The sequence below is a fragment of the Ceratotherium simum genome, chromosome 12 (genome assembly GCF_057802395.1).
Source record: "Ceratotherium simum simum isolate JZ-2026a chromosome 12, ASM5780239v1, whole genome shotgun sequence".
Taxonomy (NCBI): Eukaryota; Metazoa; Chordata; class Mammalia; order Perissodactyla; family Rhinocerotidae; genus Ceratotherium; species Ceratotherium simum.
The window spans coordinates 56,051,928-56,068,887 of record NC_141911.1 but is presented as its reverse complement, the minus strand read 5'-3'; the positions used below and the strand labels follow the sequence as shown (position 1 = coordinate 56,068,887).

Here is a 16,960-nt window from a genome sequence, read left to right as displayed (position 1 = left end):
CCATTAAGCTGAAAGTACTAGGCTGTGGGTTGGAAGTAAGCTTGGTGTGTTTAACTAAAAAGGTTTGTGAGTCTGGACCAGAATGAGAAAGGAGTCAGAGAGATAGGCAGGGGCTAGATCGTGCAGGCCATATAAGGGCTTTTAGTTCATGCTAAAGAATTGGGATTTTAAAATTTATTTTTAGGTGGGAAACTATTGGTGGGTTTCAAGCAGGGAGCAACATAAACTGATCTGTATTTGAATTGGATTGGAAGCGGCACTCCCCATAGCTTTAGAGAGAGAAATCAGTGATACCATTTAGGTGCTAATTAATAGAGTGATTCAAACAATAGAGTGGCCTTGTACTAGTGTGGAGAAATGAAAACTGAGTGAATAGATTTGGAGCATATGTTTGAGATTGTAAGTAGGAATAAAAGAGAGAAATCAGTCATCTACTAAGTTTTTGGCTTGAACATCTGAGCAGATGTTGGCATCATTTACTGAAGTAGACAGGAATGGAGGAGAAACAGGTTTGGGAGAAACCAGAGATTCTTGTTTGCACACAGTTTGATGACTATTAGTCATTCACATAGAGATACCAACTAGGACATTGAAGATATGAGTGTGAAGCTTAGGTTTGGGGTCAGGGCTGGAGGTACAGATTTGGGAATCATCAATGTTTAGAGCACATGTAAAACCAAGAAACTGAGTAAGAACACTCTAGGAGAGAGTGTAGAGAGATAAGGAAAGAGGGGCAGGGACTGGTCATCAAGAATTCTCCCAACACTTGAAAGGCAAGTTTAGAAGGAAGGGTCACGAAAGTGGCTAAGAAGGTCTGGCAGGAGACAAAGGAGGAAAACAGGAGAAAATGGAGACTGACATGCATTGTATAAGGAGGGAAGGCTATGCACAAACTTCTTTCCAAAGGCTGGGACCTGCTTCCAGGAGAAGCGCTGAATTCCCAGAGGCTTATAAAGTCAAATCATTAAGGATGGGAAAAATTTCTGCCCAGGATCATAGCTACATGCCTGTTGGAGTCACTGTGCTTAGCACTTTCTGGATATGGGCAGGTACAACTTAACTTCTTCCTGGTATGAACCTCAACAGGCCGATGATTACTACTTCCTTTACTTGTCCTACACAAAAGCATAGAAATAATGGAATCCACATCCTAAGAACTTAATACGACTTCAGCTCAATGTTAAGAGCACAGCTTTGGGAAGCAAGCTGACTCTACTATTACTAATTGCAGGGCATCTTCTTTAACATTTCTGGGCATCAGTTTTCTTACCAGTGGAATAGGTATACTACTAATAAAACTGACTTTATAGAGTTATTGGGAGTATAAATAAAACATTTAAGTGAACTACTTAGAATAGTGCCTAAAATAAAAAATACTCAATACCCATCAACCTATACTGTCCTAATCTATGCAAAGCACTTATCCCTCTTCCTGTCATCTGTTAGTACTCTAAACAATAATTTTGGAAGAGATGTCCTATCCGTTGTAGTGTTATAGTCTAATAAATGTTTATCTGCCATGCAGAGGAGACTTTCTCTAAAGATAGCATGTAGAATATTGCCAGTCAATAGCAGGACAGTACTCTTCTCTGAGATGTTTTAATTCCTGAGTGTGAAGCTGCATATTTACAAAATTGATCCCAACATCCAGTTGCTAGAATAAAGTGCTGTGATGATATGCTGTTTTCTTCCAGTGTATGTCAAAGTCTCACTGCTAAATGGTATCCTGTGTTTGTGAGCAATGGAGATCAATGTAAAGTTGGTCTAGAAAATCCTGTTGATATTTTCAGAACATTTTACAGAGTTGTACTGGTAGGTCTGATGTGATTGTTTTGTTTGATAGTATGTATTTTGGTTGTTTGGTTGACTAATTGGATTTACTTTTTCCTTTAATATCAGAGAATGAACTTTATACTTTCGAATTCACTGAAATCTGTAAAACCCATCTGTGAAAATCTTCAAACGGCTATACTGTCATACAGTCAGACAAAATAAAAATTGAAGCTTGTTTTTCTCTTGTAAAAAATGATTAAGTTCACTTTTAGATTAATTTAGGACAGACAATTATTACAACTTAAGTTAAAAACATTTTCATAGATAAAGTAAGTAGTTATGCTGACCTAAGCCCTTTTTACTCTGGCCTGATATATTTTTAATGGAATATGTATATGAGGTGTTCATTAATCCTTGCTATTCATGGAATCCAGGAGAAAATCCATTCTTTCTTCTGGTTAACAGAACTATTTTATGTTAACTTTTATAATGACTATTTAAATATTACATACTTAAGTCATTTACCCAACTACTGATGGACTCTCTAATAGCACAACCCTTTGTAAGTCATATAATTTGTTAATTTTCTCTTATGGTCTACCATGATCTTGTACATAGCAGCCACCCAACAAATATTTATTTATATTTTTCTTTCTACTCATTTGATCAGGCTATACATTTTTATGGATGATGCGCTTCCTTTGAGTTATACACGTTAATTCACATTTAATATTTTCCCCTTTAGTAAACCAGCCTGCATTAACTCCCAGTCTTTATCTAGTTTATATCTTTGCTTCACAGACATCCATTCCAGAATTTAGCCTTTATAGATATGTAGCCCTCTTTCTCCCAACTGGACCAGATCTCCATTGAAACCTCACTTCTAATACTTTTGTGTCACAATGCTGGAGAAAGTCACAAAACTATTGACAAGGTCGACATTCAAAGGCAAATCCCTTACTCTGTGCTCTTAATCCCATCCCATTCAATTTCCTCCAAATCTTTAATTCAGCAATTACTGTATTTCTCTCTTGGCTCTTCAAGTTGTCTTTCTTCTCTGGATCGTATCCCTACAGAAATGCTCAGAATGTCTGCTACTGAATTCTGGTTCCTCTATTTACCTACCATGACTTAGAAAAGTCATTTCAGTGTCTCCAAGGTTCAGTATACCCATAAGTAAAAGTGGAGATAAGAACTGCTGCTTTACAATTCATGAGAATTAAATATATATTGGCCACCTACTATGTGCCAAGTAGTATTTATGGAGTCAGTTAATATGCATAAATGTCTCTAACACAATTATTGGGACATAAAAGTCACAAAATCAACGTTACTTTTTTCTTTTTATCTTTTTCATATCTATTTTATTCCTAAAACCTTCTTTTGTCTACAATGTCTACAACATAATAGTGCCTGGCACCTAAATATAATGCATTGAATAAATTATTCTAATATTCTTTAGAACTGCTGCTTTTACTCTTTTTTCTACACCACATTTTTGAGAGAGTGGGTCACTATCTCACAATTTTCTCCAGCCATTTATTCCTGAAAATCTTTCAATCTGATTGTCTCCTCCATTGCTTTACCAAAAAAGACTCTATCTGAAAATTCTACTGAAATTTATCAAGTCTGGTGACTTTTTCTTAGTTTTTATTCTCCTTTACCTTTTGCAGTATTTGCCCTACAGATCATCCTTTCTTTTTGGCATTTTCTTTTCTCCTCAATGTGTGTGTAAATGTTATTTCTTGTTTCTCACCCCACTTTTCTGACCACTTCTTCCAATTTGCCTTCTATATTTCCTCTTTCTCTCTCTGAAAAGTAATTTGGACATTCCTCACAGCATTTTTTCTCAGTCCTTTTGCATTTCTTTGTCTTTTTGTGTGTGTGAGAGAGAGAGAGAGAGAGAATGGGGGAGGGTGAGACAGAGAAAGGAGAGAGAGAGAAAATCATTCATTTCCGTGGCTGCCGCCACACAGAAAACTATGCAGAAAACCTCTAAAACTGTACTGGCAACTCTGACCCCATCCCAGAGATTCCCACGCATATTTATAACTCTCTGGTGGACACTTACACTACCTGGAGGTTCTGTTGGCATCAGAAGCACAACATATCAGAAACTCCTAACCTGCCCTGTTTCTCATCTTGGCATTCTGCTTTCTCTTAATGATGTTGCTTTGCTTTCTTCATCCACACTTGATGGCTAAGGATCATCGTCTCCGCTAATACTCAGTCAGTGGACAAGTTCTCAAGTTTCTTCTTTTCTAATGTCTCTGGCGCCCATTCTTTTCTGTGCATTCCTCCTGCCAAGATCCTAGTTCAGTTCATAATTACATCATGCCTGGACTATTACAATAAAAATTAACCTGTTTCCCTGACTCTGGTTTCTCAGCCCTCCAATCTATATTCTACACTATACTGCATAATTTTTGAGCACTTACTATGTCCCAGGCCCTTTGTTAAGTTCTGAAGAGTGAGGGCGCTCTAGATCCCACAAGAAGAGCAACCTAATTTAGGGGGAATTTTGTAATCTTGTAATTACAGTGCTTTGTAACAAGTATAGTTTAAGCACAGAACAGGTGGAAAGAACAGCATAGTCAATGCTACCTGAGGAAATCAGTAGAAGCTTCAAGTAATTGATTTTTGGAAAGACAGAAAAGTAGTTTATGGACAAATAAGGGATGAAAGACATTCTGGGCAAAGACAATAACAGATATAAAGGCAAAGAGCTGGGGCTAGCCCGGTGGCTTAGCGGTTGTGTGCATGAGCTCTGCTACTGGCGGCCCGGGTTCAGATCCCGGGCACTCACCGATGCACCGCTTCTCTGGCCATGCTGAGGCCACGTCTCACATACAGCAACTAGAAGGATGTGCAACTATGACATACAACTATCGACTGGGGCTTTGGGGAAAAAAAAAAGGAGGAGGATTGGCAATGGACGTTAGCTCAGAGCTGGTCTTCCTCAGCAAAAAGAGGAGGATTAGCATGGATGTTAGCTCAGGGCTGATCTTCCTCACACACACACAAAAAAAGCAAAGAGCTATGCAAAAGTGTAGCATCAGAGAAACAAAGCTGTTCAATATGGCTGGTGTGGGTTGGGAATGGGCCTTGTATACCATAGAAAAATTCTCATTTGTTTCTGCATCTAATGGGAGAAACAACTGAAGTGTTTTAAGCTGGGCAATAAGATGACTAGTTTACCTTTTATGATGATTCTTCTCTCAATGTTGTAGGAAGTAATTTGGATGAAGCAAAGCCTGAGTCAGTGAGTGAAAGGGCAATGGCAGTCATATGAACCTGCTTGAGTCTTTGGTGGCTTAGCTTTAACAGTGATGCTCCCTTCCTGAAAATCTTTCAACTTCCAGTTTGCCTGTGGCATAATGCCCAGTCTCCATATTCCGGTCACTTCACCAATGGCTCCTGCATCGTCCCAAGCTTGTTCTGCACAAATGCCCAACATATAACCAAACTTTCAGCCTCACTGGAACATTTCCTGCTCCTGAGAAAAGGATCCGTGCTTTCCCAAGCCTTGTGGCTTTATTCAAGTCCTTCTGTGTCCTACTCCAACGTTCTGCAAACTGCAGCCTGCAGGCCAAATTCGGCCCAGTGCCTGCTTTTGTAAATAAAGTGCTACTGGAGCATAGCCATGCCCATTCATATATGTGTTGTCTATGGCTGCTTTTGCCATTCAACAGCAAGTTGAGCATTGTGACAGAAATCTTACGGTCTGCAAAGCTGAAAATATTTACTAACTCGCCCTTTACAGAAAAAATTTGCTGACTCTTGGCTTAGAACACTTTCTTTCTTCCTTTTCAATACTACTGTAAGATGGATAGCCCCTGTAAAACTTAGCTTAAATTTACTCTTCTCCAAAGAAGGCTTAATTTTAATCCTTCTAGTCAAAAGTGGTCTCTTTGTCTTCTGAATACCTAGAGCAATGCTTCTTAACAATTTCATAGCACTTAAACATACTGCCTTGTTTTGTATTTACTTTTCTATATGTCTTTCTTCCCTTTAGGATGTAGGCTTAAGGACAGGATTTTTTACTTACTTATTCATGTCTCTATCTTTTGTCCATCTATTTATTTAACTAAATATATAGGTGGGTTATAATAGATTATACATATTTATATGTATTATTATAATTATATACGTATATATACTTTGTTATGTGTGTAAATCTAGACTTTTAATTCTCATCATATACCAATTACAATGCCAAGTGCATTTCACATGAAATTATATTTAATACTCAAAACTATCAAATGAAAGAAATACATATGTGATCTACACTTTACAGCGGGAGAGAGAAAGCTTAGAAAGGTTAAGGAATTTTATGAGTTTAAATGTAATGAATGAGGTAAAAATTCATGTAAAAGTAAATTGTCTTCCAAAGTGCAGTCTCTTAACTATTACTAAATTATTGTCTTCTAGCAGCCTACAGTGCAGGGCCTTACGATCTTAGTAGATCTGAGGAAGAAGCAAAACAAGTTAAAAAAAATCAAATGGAGATATTTTAGCTTTACAGATGCAACTATGACCGATTTGAATTTTAGACAGCAATGATCTCAGTTTATGGCAATAATTTTAAATGGTAATTTCTTATTCTTGAATCAGCAAATAAACTAACACATTTGTTGATTTGCGTTGAATTCAATCAGTGTAAACCAGGTGTACATTGAAACACCTTGAGTCAGAGTCTCTTTTGGCCTTAGCTGAAGCAGGTTCTGTATTTCTTGTCTTCACCACATTCCTTTAGGCTGAGTTTTACCCTCTTCACATTGTAGTGTAATGGAAACAGTGCATGCTGAAGTCATAAAGACAGAAGTTCAAACTCTACATTGACCATTTACAGATTATATGCTTCTTTGTGCTTCTATATTAATCTCCCTTAGATTCAGATACCTCATCTATAAAAAATCCAAAACAAAATCTGCTAAGATTGTTCTGAGGTTAAATGAGAGCATATATAAAATGTCTAGGAATGTGCTTGGTACACACTAAAAACTCAATAGTGTGCCGCAATTCTTTCACGACCAGCATAGATGTTTAGATGTTAAGAAGTTAGAATAAAATACAGTCTGATAAAGAAATAATGCTAAAAGAAATTAATGTGGACCAGAGAAGCAGGAGAGATATCCATGAAGGGATGAGAACCAAATCAAGACTTAACTAATAGAGGCGAGGAAAACCTGGGCATATTATCTTGGCAATCTATCCATTTATACAGCCACTTGCGTTCCTTCTATCTCTGTATTTTTTTTTAACTTACGAGTTTAAGTTGCATGAAACTGGCATGACAGATATTATGGGACATTATAGAATACTTCATATTTAAAATATACTTTTGATACACTTCAGAATCAGGTAAAGTCTAGAAAAAATTAATCACATATTAACATGATGGTTTATTCTTTAATTTTTAAAAATAATAAGTATATTCCTTACTTAGACAATCATATGGGCCATAGCATGTATAATGGCATAACAGAAAAAATAAGAATTTACTGTACAAGATTGCTGTATGGATTATTTAGTTGAACCTGCACCAGAACTCACATCATTTGCCTTTTAACACGTTGCTCTTTCTAAGACACCACGATCTCGCCATATACAAAACATTCAAATCCAAATGTGCATGCACTTTTCATCATTCTTATTTTGTTTTTATTTGTGAATACTTAGGAAACAAATATTTGATTGAACCCTGATCTTTGCTGTCATAAAGCTGTAAGAAAGTTTGTGGTGCTGTGAATTACTTTTTTTCCTCTATCAAGTTATTTGGTAATTTCTACATCCACTGATAGAAACAAGGTTTCCCAAAATAAAATGAAACAATTCTCATAAACCAGGTTCCTACAGACTTTATGGGAGGGATAAGACAATTTGATTATTTCATGGGTCCTGAATTTTTAACTTTAAAAATTCATTTACAAACCTCTGATATTTTCATTTTGATGAAGGGGATAGATATCTTCTACCATATAAGGGTAGTAATTACACTTTATAAAAAGTCACTTCTGGTCCAGGAAATATAGTCAGTGCTGTTCTCATTCACAGCTGATGCTGGCATGTAGGTGTGCCAAAAAGTGTTAAAAATTCGAGGGATATCAGTGTTTTACAAATACTGAAATCATTTCTCAACCTAACTCCCTCTCTATTCTTTTTTTTGTTTTGCTATCATTTTATAGGATCTTTATTTTTTAAAATGTCAGCTCCCCAACAGTTCATTATTTCTCTAAAAAAGGATGAAAATACTGAAATGTTTGTTTTAAACTGTGAACTTAATAGGAGGAATGTACACTCCAGTGGCTGCAATGTAGGCTTTTTTCTGCTGTTTCTATTAGACACTTGCTGTTGCTATGTTTTTATGGACACAAACCAAACTATAGAAACATGCAGTTAATTCCAACAAGGGCATTTCTTTGTTGGTATAAAGGAGAAAACTTTTAAAGACATCTATTTTCCACCCTCCAACTTTAAAAATTATGGACCACAGGCAACTTCTGAACCTCCAAGCTTAGCTACTTCTGTCCTAGCTGATCTCTCAGGAATATACAGATAGCTTTCCTCTTCAGAAAGAAGAGAGGAGCTATTCTCAGTGGAAACTCCTGCCCGTTAACAAATCTGGTTAGCATCAAATATCCATGAAAACGTCATACCTCTCCTGACAACAAGAAAGCAAAGGAACAGAGCCATATGAGGAAAGACAAACGAGAGAATTAGTAACTAGGAATGTCTCTGTATAAATAATCAGTTCTTTAGTTGTTCTGGATAGTCAATATGTGTCCAAAACAGTTTTTGTCTTTGAAGAATAAGATCTTCAACTGATCTTTTGTGGTATATTATGGTACACAGCAGAAAAATAATTTTTAGATTCGTTTTACAGATGCTCATTTGTGATCCTGGCCACTAACCACAATATTAGAGCAAAACCCTGATTTATGCTTTCAGGCTTACTTATTTAAAACACAGTGGTCTTCTGGGTATATTTTGGGGCCTTGCATGATTTAAGAAGTCCACAAACCTTGCAAGGACCTGCTCGAGGTTACTGGACATCTCACAATAAAGATCGTCAATTGGATGTTCACATAAAACTTGAAATATTTATCTTCTAGCCATGTTCTTTCATTGTTGTGTGATCTTACTTGTAATGTTTTCCTTTACATTTCTGCCTCAGTTTTTAGATTATGGTAAATAGATGCTACAATATTAAAACTAGAATAAATAAGCTCAACTCTGCTGTCTGCTTTAGTTATAGGATCATTGGTGGAAACTCGCAGTTCACCATCAACCCATCCACAGGACAAATCATCACCAGTGCATTGCTGGACAGGGAAACAAAAGAGAATTATACCTTAGTAGTGGTCTGCAGTGATGCTGGCTCCCCGGAGTCTCTTTCCAGTTCCACCAGTGTGCTCGTCACTGTGACTGATGTCAATGACAATCCACCAAGATTTCAACATCACCCATACGTCACACACATCCCGTCTCCTACTCCTCCAGGTAATCAAACCAACTCTGAGGTCTCATGGATAAATACACTCTATACACTGGACATTTGCTATAAATATATTTCTGTTACGTTTACATGTATATTTCTGATATAGCCTAAGTTTGCAAATCTTCTAAAATTCAACTTGTTTTGCCTAACGAAATTGAAGGAACATTAAATCTCATAAATTAATTCTTTTATCCCAAACCAATTATGTTTAAGGTTTTTTAATTGCCACATCTTTCCTAGTATTATTTCTTAATAGTACTTAAATGTTGTTAAATGATTAAAATACATATCACATTGTAGTCAAAGAGGGTTCTGCTCTGAGATATAATTTGTGTGTAAGTTCCCTGAAAGGAGGCATATTGTCTCCATTTTTCATGCTATGTCTTAGCACCTGAAACATTATCTGGGAGGTAATAGGCATTTAAATATATTTGTTGGTGGAAAAATGAATATTTTGCTTTAATGCTTCATAGATAGATTTTCAAAAATGTTTCATGAATGAATACTTTTAATTAGTTATTATTATTGAGGTTATTTCAGTTTTGATGGATGAAAGTTTTTTTGTTAGTAAGTTTATGGAGCCATTAATGAAAACATTTTCATATCGACAATATGCATTTATCTTTTTGCATTTAAATTTAGTTTGGTTTCATTTGCTTGTTTGCAAAGAATATCATACTCTCTTAAGAACTGCACAAATCATCTGCCATTTGTAATCTTTGAGATAAATTTTCAAAAAAGAAAATATGCAAATATAGGCCATAATTAATTTGATCTTTCTTGCTTTAAAATATTTCTAATTAGAAGAAAAAATAAGTGGATCTAGGATTCCTCCTCTCAGTGATCTTTGATCTTCTATTCACTTGAGAATGTCTAATTGATACCAATTGAAAGCATAAAATTCATAAATTTTGGTGCCAATTTTCTTTCAAAAGGAAATGTTAATATCAAAGTCATAAATCCCCAATGAAGGCCTTTGGCTGAAATGATGCTGGCAGGCATGATTCTAATTACATCCAATGTGTGCTGATGCAATATAGCGTCTCCTATAAAAAATGAGTAGTGCTTAAGCATCTTTTCCTCGTTAGACTTATAATTAATCAGAATCACTGGACTTTTTTTTTTAATAAAAGACTTTTTGCTTTTGTCACAAACTCTTCTGTAGGGGTAGGAGTGAAGGTTTGGAAAGGTTTCTAAATGAGTAGATCAAAAACATGTCCTTATGGCAGCTTTTCTGCATATTTCTACTACAATCTGTTCCTTGGCGCTCATCCCAAGCACTATCTTTTGGAATCCAAATTGAGTCTATTCTTCCTCAGTTCTTATTTCCTATGACTTTATAATTGTTCTAATTGATTTATAGGTTTGTATGTGTATATATGTATATGTATATGCTTTATCTCCATATAATAATAGCTCACAGAGAAAAGAATTTGGCTATGAAACAGTGGGTATAAAGAATCAAGAACAATTTTTTTAAACATATTAAACATTATTTTTGTTGTCATGATTACATATATGGTAATTCAAAGATGTTTTTGGACGTAATAGTGCAATTATCTTTTTTCATTAGGCAGAAGCATAGCTCTTAGCAGAGCTCACGTATTATCATGTTTGTTGGAAGTTGTGTTAGTACAGATTTTTCTCCTAGGAATTGTAATTCAGAATGATTAGCCATTACTCTTCCCTGTGCTTCTCTCTAAGGCACACTGAAAAATATTAAATCCGTAGACCCTATGGGTTTTAGTTAGAAAATGACAGGTCAGTCCCTGAAGACTATCGTTAAGTAGATTTGACTTGGAAATTAAGAGATAATATAGGAGATGTTGTTCTCTGCCAGTAATCATGAGGAAATAAAGTCATATTAGGTAGCTAAATAGTATTTTATTTACATTAACCCACTATGAAGCATTTTATTTGGTGTCCATGTGATTATAACTGCACACTCCCTGTTTCATAGGTTCCTTCGTCTTTGCAGTTACAGTCACAGATGCTGATATTGGACCTAATTCTGAACTGCATTATTCTCTTTCGGGTAGAAACTCTGAAAAATTTCACATTGACCCACTGAGAGGAGCTATAATGGCAGCTGGACCACTAAATGGAGCTTCAGAAGTGACATTTTCCATACATGTAAAAGATGGTGGCTCATTTCCAAAGACAGATTCTACAACAGTGACTGTTAGATTTGTGAACAAGGCAGATTTCCCTAAAGTCAGAGCCAAAGAACAAACTTTCATGTTTCCTGAAAACCAACCAGTAGGCACTCTTGTCACCACCGTTATGGGGTCCTCCTTGAGAGGAGAACCTTTGTCCTATTATATTGCAAGTGGGAATCTCGGCAATACATTCCAGATCGATCAATTAACGGGGCAGGTGTCCATTAGTCAACCTCTGGATTTTGAAAAGATACAAAAATATGTTGTATGGATAGAGGCCAGAGATGGAGGTTTCCCTCCTTTCTCCTCTTATGAGAAACTTGACATAACAGTATTAGATGTTAATGATAATTCCCCAATTTTTAAGGAAGACCCATTTGTATCTGAAATATTGGAAAACCTTTCTCCTCGAAAAATCCTTACTGTTTTGGCAATGGACAAAGACAGTGGACCCAATGGGAAGTTAGATTATGAAATTGTTAACGGCAACAAAGAACATAGTTTCAGTATCAATCATGCCACGGGTGAAATTAGAAGCATTCGACCTTTAGACAGGGAAAAAATATCTCAATATGTGCTTACCATAAAGTCCTCAGACAAAGGCTCCCCTTCTCAGAGTACCTCAGTCAAAGTCATCATTAACATTTTAGATGAAAATGATAATGCCCCTAGGTTTTCTCAAATATTTAGTGCCCATGTTCTCGAAAATTCCCCTTTAGGATACACAGTTACACGTGTCACAACTTCTGATGAAGACATTGGTATAAATGCAATTAGTAGATATTCTATAATGGACACAAGTCTTCCATTCACAATTAATCCCAACACAGGAGATATTGTAATTAGTAGACCTTTAAATAGAGAAGATACTGACCGTTACAGAATTCGAGTTTCTGCACATGATTCTGGATGGACCGTAAGTACAGATGTCACAATATTTGTGACAGATGTCAATGACAATGCTCCAAGATTTAGCAGACCCTCCTATTATTTAGATTGCCCTGAACTTACTGAAATTGGCTCCAAAGTGACTCAAGTATCTGCAACAGATCCTGATGAGGGGTCAAACGGACAAGTGTTTTATTTTATAAAATCTCAGTCAGAGTATTTCAGGATTAATGCCACTACAGGAGAGATTTTCAATAAACAGGTCTTGAAATACCAAAACGTCAGTGGCTTCAGTAATGTAAACATCAACAGACACAGTTTTATAGTGACATCTTCAGATCGAGGTAATCCTTCCTTGCTTAGTGAGACAACAGTTACCATCAACACAGTGGACAGTAATGACAACGCACCTCAGTTTCTTAAAATTAAATATTTTACTCCAGTCACCAAAAATGTTAAAGTTGGTACAAAGTTAATCAAAGTTACTGCAGTAGATGATAAAGATTTTGGACTGAATTCTGAAGTGGAGTATTTCATTTCTAACAAAAATCATTTGGGAAAATTTAAGTTGGACAATAATACAGGGTGGATTTCAGTAGCATCTTCCCTAATTTCTGACTTGAATCAAAACTTTTTGATCACTGTCACTGCAAAGGATAAAGGAAACCCTCCACTTTCATCCCAAGCAACTGTTCAAGTAATTGTCACTGAGGAAAACTACCATACACCTGAATTCTCTCAAAGCCACATGAGTGCAACTGTCCCGGAAAGCCATAGTATTGGGGCCATTGTCAGAACTGTTTCCGCAAGAGATAGAGATGCAGCTATGAATGGCTTGATTAGGTACAGCATTTCTTCAGGAAATGAAGAAGGTGTCTTTGCAATCAATTCCTCCACGGGTCTGTTAACACTAGCCAAAGCTCTTGACTATGAGCTATGCCAGAAACATGAAATGACTATTAGCGCTACAGATGGAGGATGGGTTGCAAGAACTGGTTACTGTAGTGTGACTGTAAATGTGGTTGATGTGAATGACAATTCTCCAGTATTCCTCCCTGATGACTATTTCCCTACTGTTTTGGAAAATGCACCAAGTGGCACAACAGTTATTCACCTAAACGCAACAGATGCTGACTCTGGAACCAATGCTGTGATTGCATATACCATCCAGTCATCTGACAGTGACCTCTTTGTCATTGACCCCAACACAGGAGTCATCACCACTCAAGGCTTCTTGGATTTTGAAACCAAGCAGAGCTACCATCTTACTGTGAAAGCCTTCAATGTCCCCGATGAAGAAAGGTGCAGTTTTGCTACTGTTCATATACAATTAAAAGGGACAAATGAATATGTGCCTCGTTTTGTTTCCAAACTTTACTATTTTGAAATCTCAGAAGCAGCTCCTAAAGGTACTATTGTTGGAGAAGTGTTTGCCAGCGACCGTGATTTGGGCACTGATGGGGAGGTGCACTATTTGATTTTTGGTAACAGTAGAAAGAAAGGTTTCCAGATCAATAAGAAGACCGGGCAAATTTATGTTTCTGGACTTCTTGATAGAGAAAAAGAAGAAAGGGTATCGTTGAAGGTATTGGCCAAAAATTTTGGCAGCATTAGGGGTGCAGACATAGATGAGGTCACTGTAAATGTCACTGTGCTTGATGCCAACGACCCACCTGTTTTTAGTCTAAACATCTACAGTGTTCAGATCAGTGAAGGGGTCCCAACGGGAACTCATGTGACCTTTGTCAGTGCCTTTGACTCAGACTCTGTCCCCAGCTGGAGCAGATTTTCTTACTTCATTGGATCAGGGAATGAAAATGGTGCCTTTTCCATTAATCCACAGACAGGACAGATCACTGTTACTGCAGAATTAGATCGAGAAACCTTACCCATCTATAATCTCACTGTTTTGGCTGTTGATTCCGGGACTCCCTCAGCTACAGGAAGTGCCTCCTTATTGGTCACCCTGGAAGATATAAACGATAATGGGCCTATGTTGACCATCAGTGAAGGAGAAGTTATGGAAAACAAACGCCCAGGAACTCTAGTGATGACCCTTCAGTCCACTGATCCTGATCTCCCTCCAAATCAAGGCCCCTTTACCTATTACTTGCTGAGCACTGGTCCTGCCACCAATTATTTTAGTCTGAACACTGCTGGAGTTCTGAGCACAACCAGAGAGATTGACAGAGAGCAGATTGCAGACTTCTACCTGTCTGTGGTTACTAGGGATTCTGGTGTTCCTCAAATGTCTTCCACAGGAACCGTGCATATCACAGTTATAGACCAAAATGACAATCCTTCGCAGTCTCGGACGGTGGAGATATTTGTTAATTATTATGGAAACTTGTTTCCTGGTGGGATTTTAGGCTCTGTGAAGCCACAGGATCCGGATGTCTTAGACACCTTCCACTGCTCCCTTACTTCAGGAGTTACAAGCCTCTTCAGTATTCCAAGGGGCACTTGTGATCTGAATTCTCAGCCAAGGTCCACAGATGGCACGTTTGATCTGACTGTCCTTAGCAATGATGGAGTTCACAGCACAGTCACGAGCAATATCCGAGTTTTCTTTGCTGGATTTTCCAATGCTACAGTGGATAACAGCATCCTACTTCGTCTCAGTGTACCAACAGTAAAGGACTTCTTGACTAATCACTACCTTCATTTCTTACGCATTGCCAGTTCACAGCTGACAGGCCTAGGGACTGCTGTGCAACTCTATGGTGCATATGAAGAGAACAATAAAACGTTTCTTTTGGCAGCTGTGAAGCGAAACAATAATCAGTATGTGAATCCCAGTGGTGTAGCTACCTTCTTTGAAAGCATCAAAGAGATCCTTCTCCGGCAGAGTGGAGTAAAGGTAGAATCTGTGGATCATGACTCATGTGTTCATGGCCCGTGTCAGAATGGAGGGAGCTGTATAAGAAGATTGGCTGTGAGCTCCATATTAAAGAGCCACGAGAGTCTTCCAGTCATCATTGTGGCAAATGAACCTCTGCAGCCTTTCTTCTGCAAGTGTCTGCCAGGTTACGCTGGTAGCTGGTGTGAAATAGATATAGATGAATGCCTTCCAACCCCTTGCCACAATGGTGGGACCTGTCACAATTTAGTGGGAGGATTTTCATGCAGCTGCCCAGATGGCTTCACTGGAAGGGCCTGTGAGAGAGATATCAATGAGTGCCTGCCTAGTCCTTGCAAGAACGGTGCCATCTGCCAGAATTTTCCAGGAAGCTTCAACTGTGTTTGCAAAACTGGATACACAGGTATGAAAATGTTTGGCTTTTTTTACTAACACTTTAACCATGTCAAGGATAATAGAAAGATTTGAATTTTGTCATTTTTAAATAATTTTCCGTATAAATGGGTATAATCAAGCAAATGCTTTAAGCTTTTGCTATCGGCTAGACACTGTTTTAAGCACTTTATCTGTATTTATTTTAATGACTTCTCACAAGAAACCTGTGAGGTGGAGATAATTGTTTTTCGATTTTTACAGACAAGAAAGCTAACATAGAGAGGTTAAGTCAGTTTTCTAAAGTGACCCCGCTAATTTGTTACAGAGTCAGAATGTAAGCTACACAGTGAATTCCAGACTTTAAGCTGTTAGTCAATCTGCTGTCTTGTATAAGAAAAAAAAGAGACTAATATCTTCAAAAACACTGCTCTAAAGTTTAAAGAACATGATGTATTTAAAGCATAAGACCTAGACCATTTTATTTCCTAAATAGCTGTGAACAATTATTGTTGTTGATTCTTTATTATCATCATTTTTATGGTTTTTTAAAATCATAATCATCATTATTGAAATTTAACCCACACTATGAAGAGAATGCAGCAAGAATCGTGTTTTAAAATTTAGATTGAAATGCCTTGTTACTTCTAGTAGTCAGATAGAAAGTGTAATAGGCTGATTTCTCAGGTAAGCCAGAATAAACCTGAACTACAACTTACCTTGACATCTTAGAAGCAGAATTAAAAAGTATAGCAGCAAATTTGTTCAACTAGTCTTTGGCATCCTAATAAGACAGGATGTGCGTATATGCATATACGTCTATCTCTAATATCTCTATCTATCTCTGTATCTATCTATCTCTGTATCTATCTATCTATCTATCTATCATCTGTTAGCTGATCAGTGGGTGGTGTGCCTTGAAATGTATGTCAATGTTATGCTATTGATAAGTTTGAGGAGAGAAAGATTCTCTGCTATAATTTTCACACTACACATTTTTAGAACATAGATAGTCCATATTGCTCTGTAGTGTTTATAAACATAAAAGTACTAGTGAAATAGGTAAAACCAGGATAGATTTTTAAGAATGTTTGTAGATTTTTTTGCAGAATCATATTTTTTAAAAAATTTTTAGGCAAATGCATTTGGATATCATTTGAAAAGGGTGCCCATCCTATGTATACTTATGGTTTTATATTTGGAGGGTTGAATTGCTTGATGGTGATATAGAGCAAGTTTGAATAAACCAAAGCAGAACATGTAAGCTTTTCCATCTAACAAAATAATATCCTTGAAATATCAGTGAAGAAAAGGAGCAGCAAGCACATGTAATGGAAGGAACCAAGGGATTCGATAGCAGCTGATTTAGCTATAGCTTTTGGGAAGTCATTTAACCTTGCTGACTTT

General features: G+C 37.0%; 1 protein-coding gene across 3 annotated transcripts in view; it reads left to right on the top strand.

The window, feature by feature from the left end:
* The window catches only part of FAT4 (FAT atypical cadherin 4), a 159,390-nt gene that overhangs the window by 106,688 nt on the left and 35,742 nt on the right, over positions 1–16,960 (top strand). For 2 of the 3 annotated variants that reach the window (XM_014784536.2, XM_087437647.1), the window contains exons 8-9: positions 9,026–9,276; positions 11,235–15,584. In XM_014784536.2, the coding sequence (XP_014640022.2) occupies positions 9,026–9,276; positions 11,235–15,584 (4,601 nt within the window). The remainder of the gene's footprint in view (positions 1–9,025; positions 9,277–11,234; positions 15,585–16,960) is intronic. The other variant, XM_087437646.1, reaches the window with a different exon arrangement.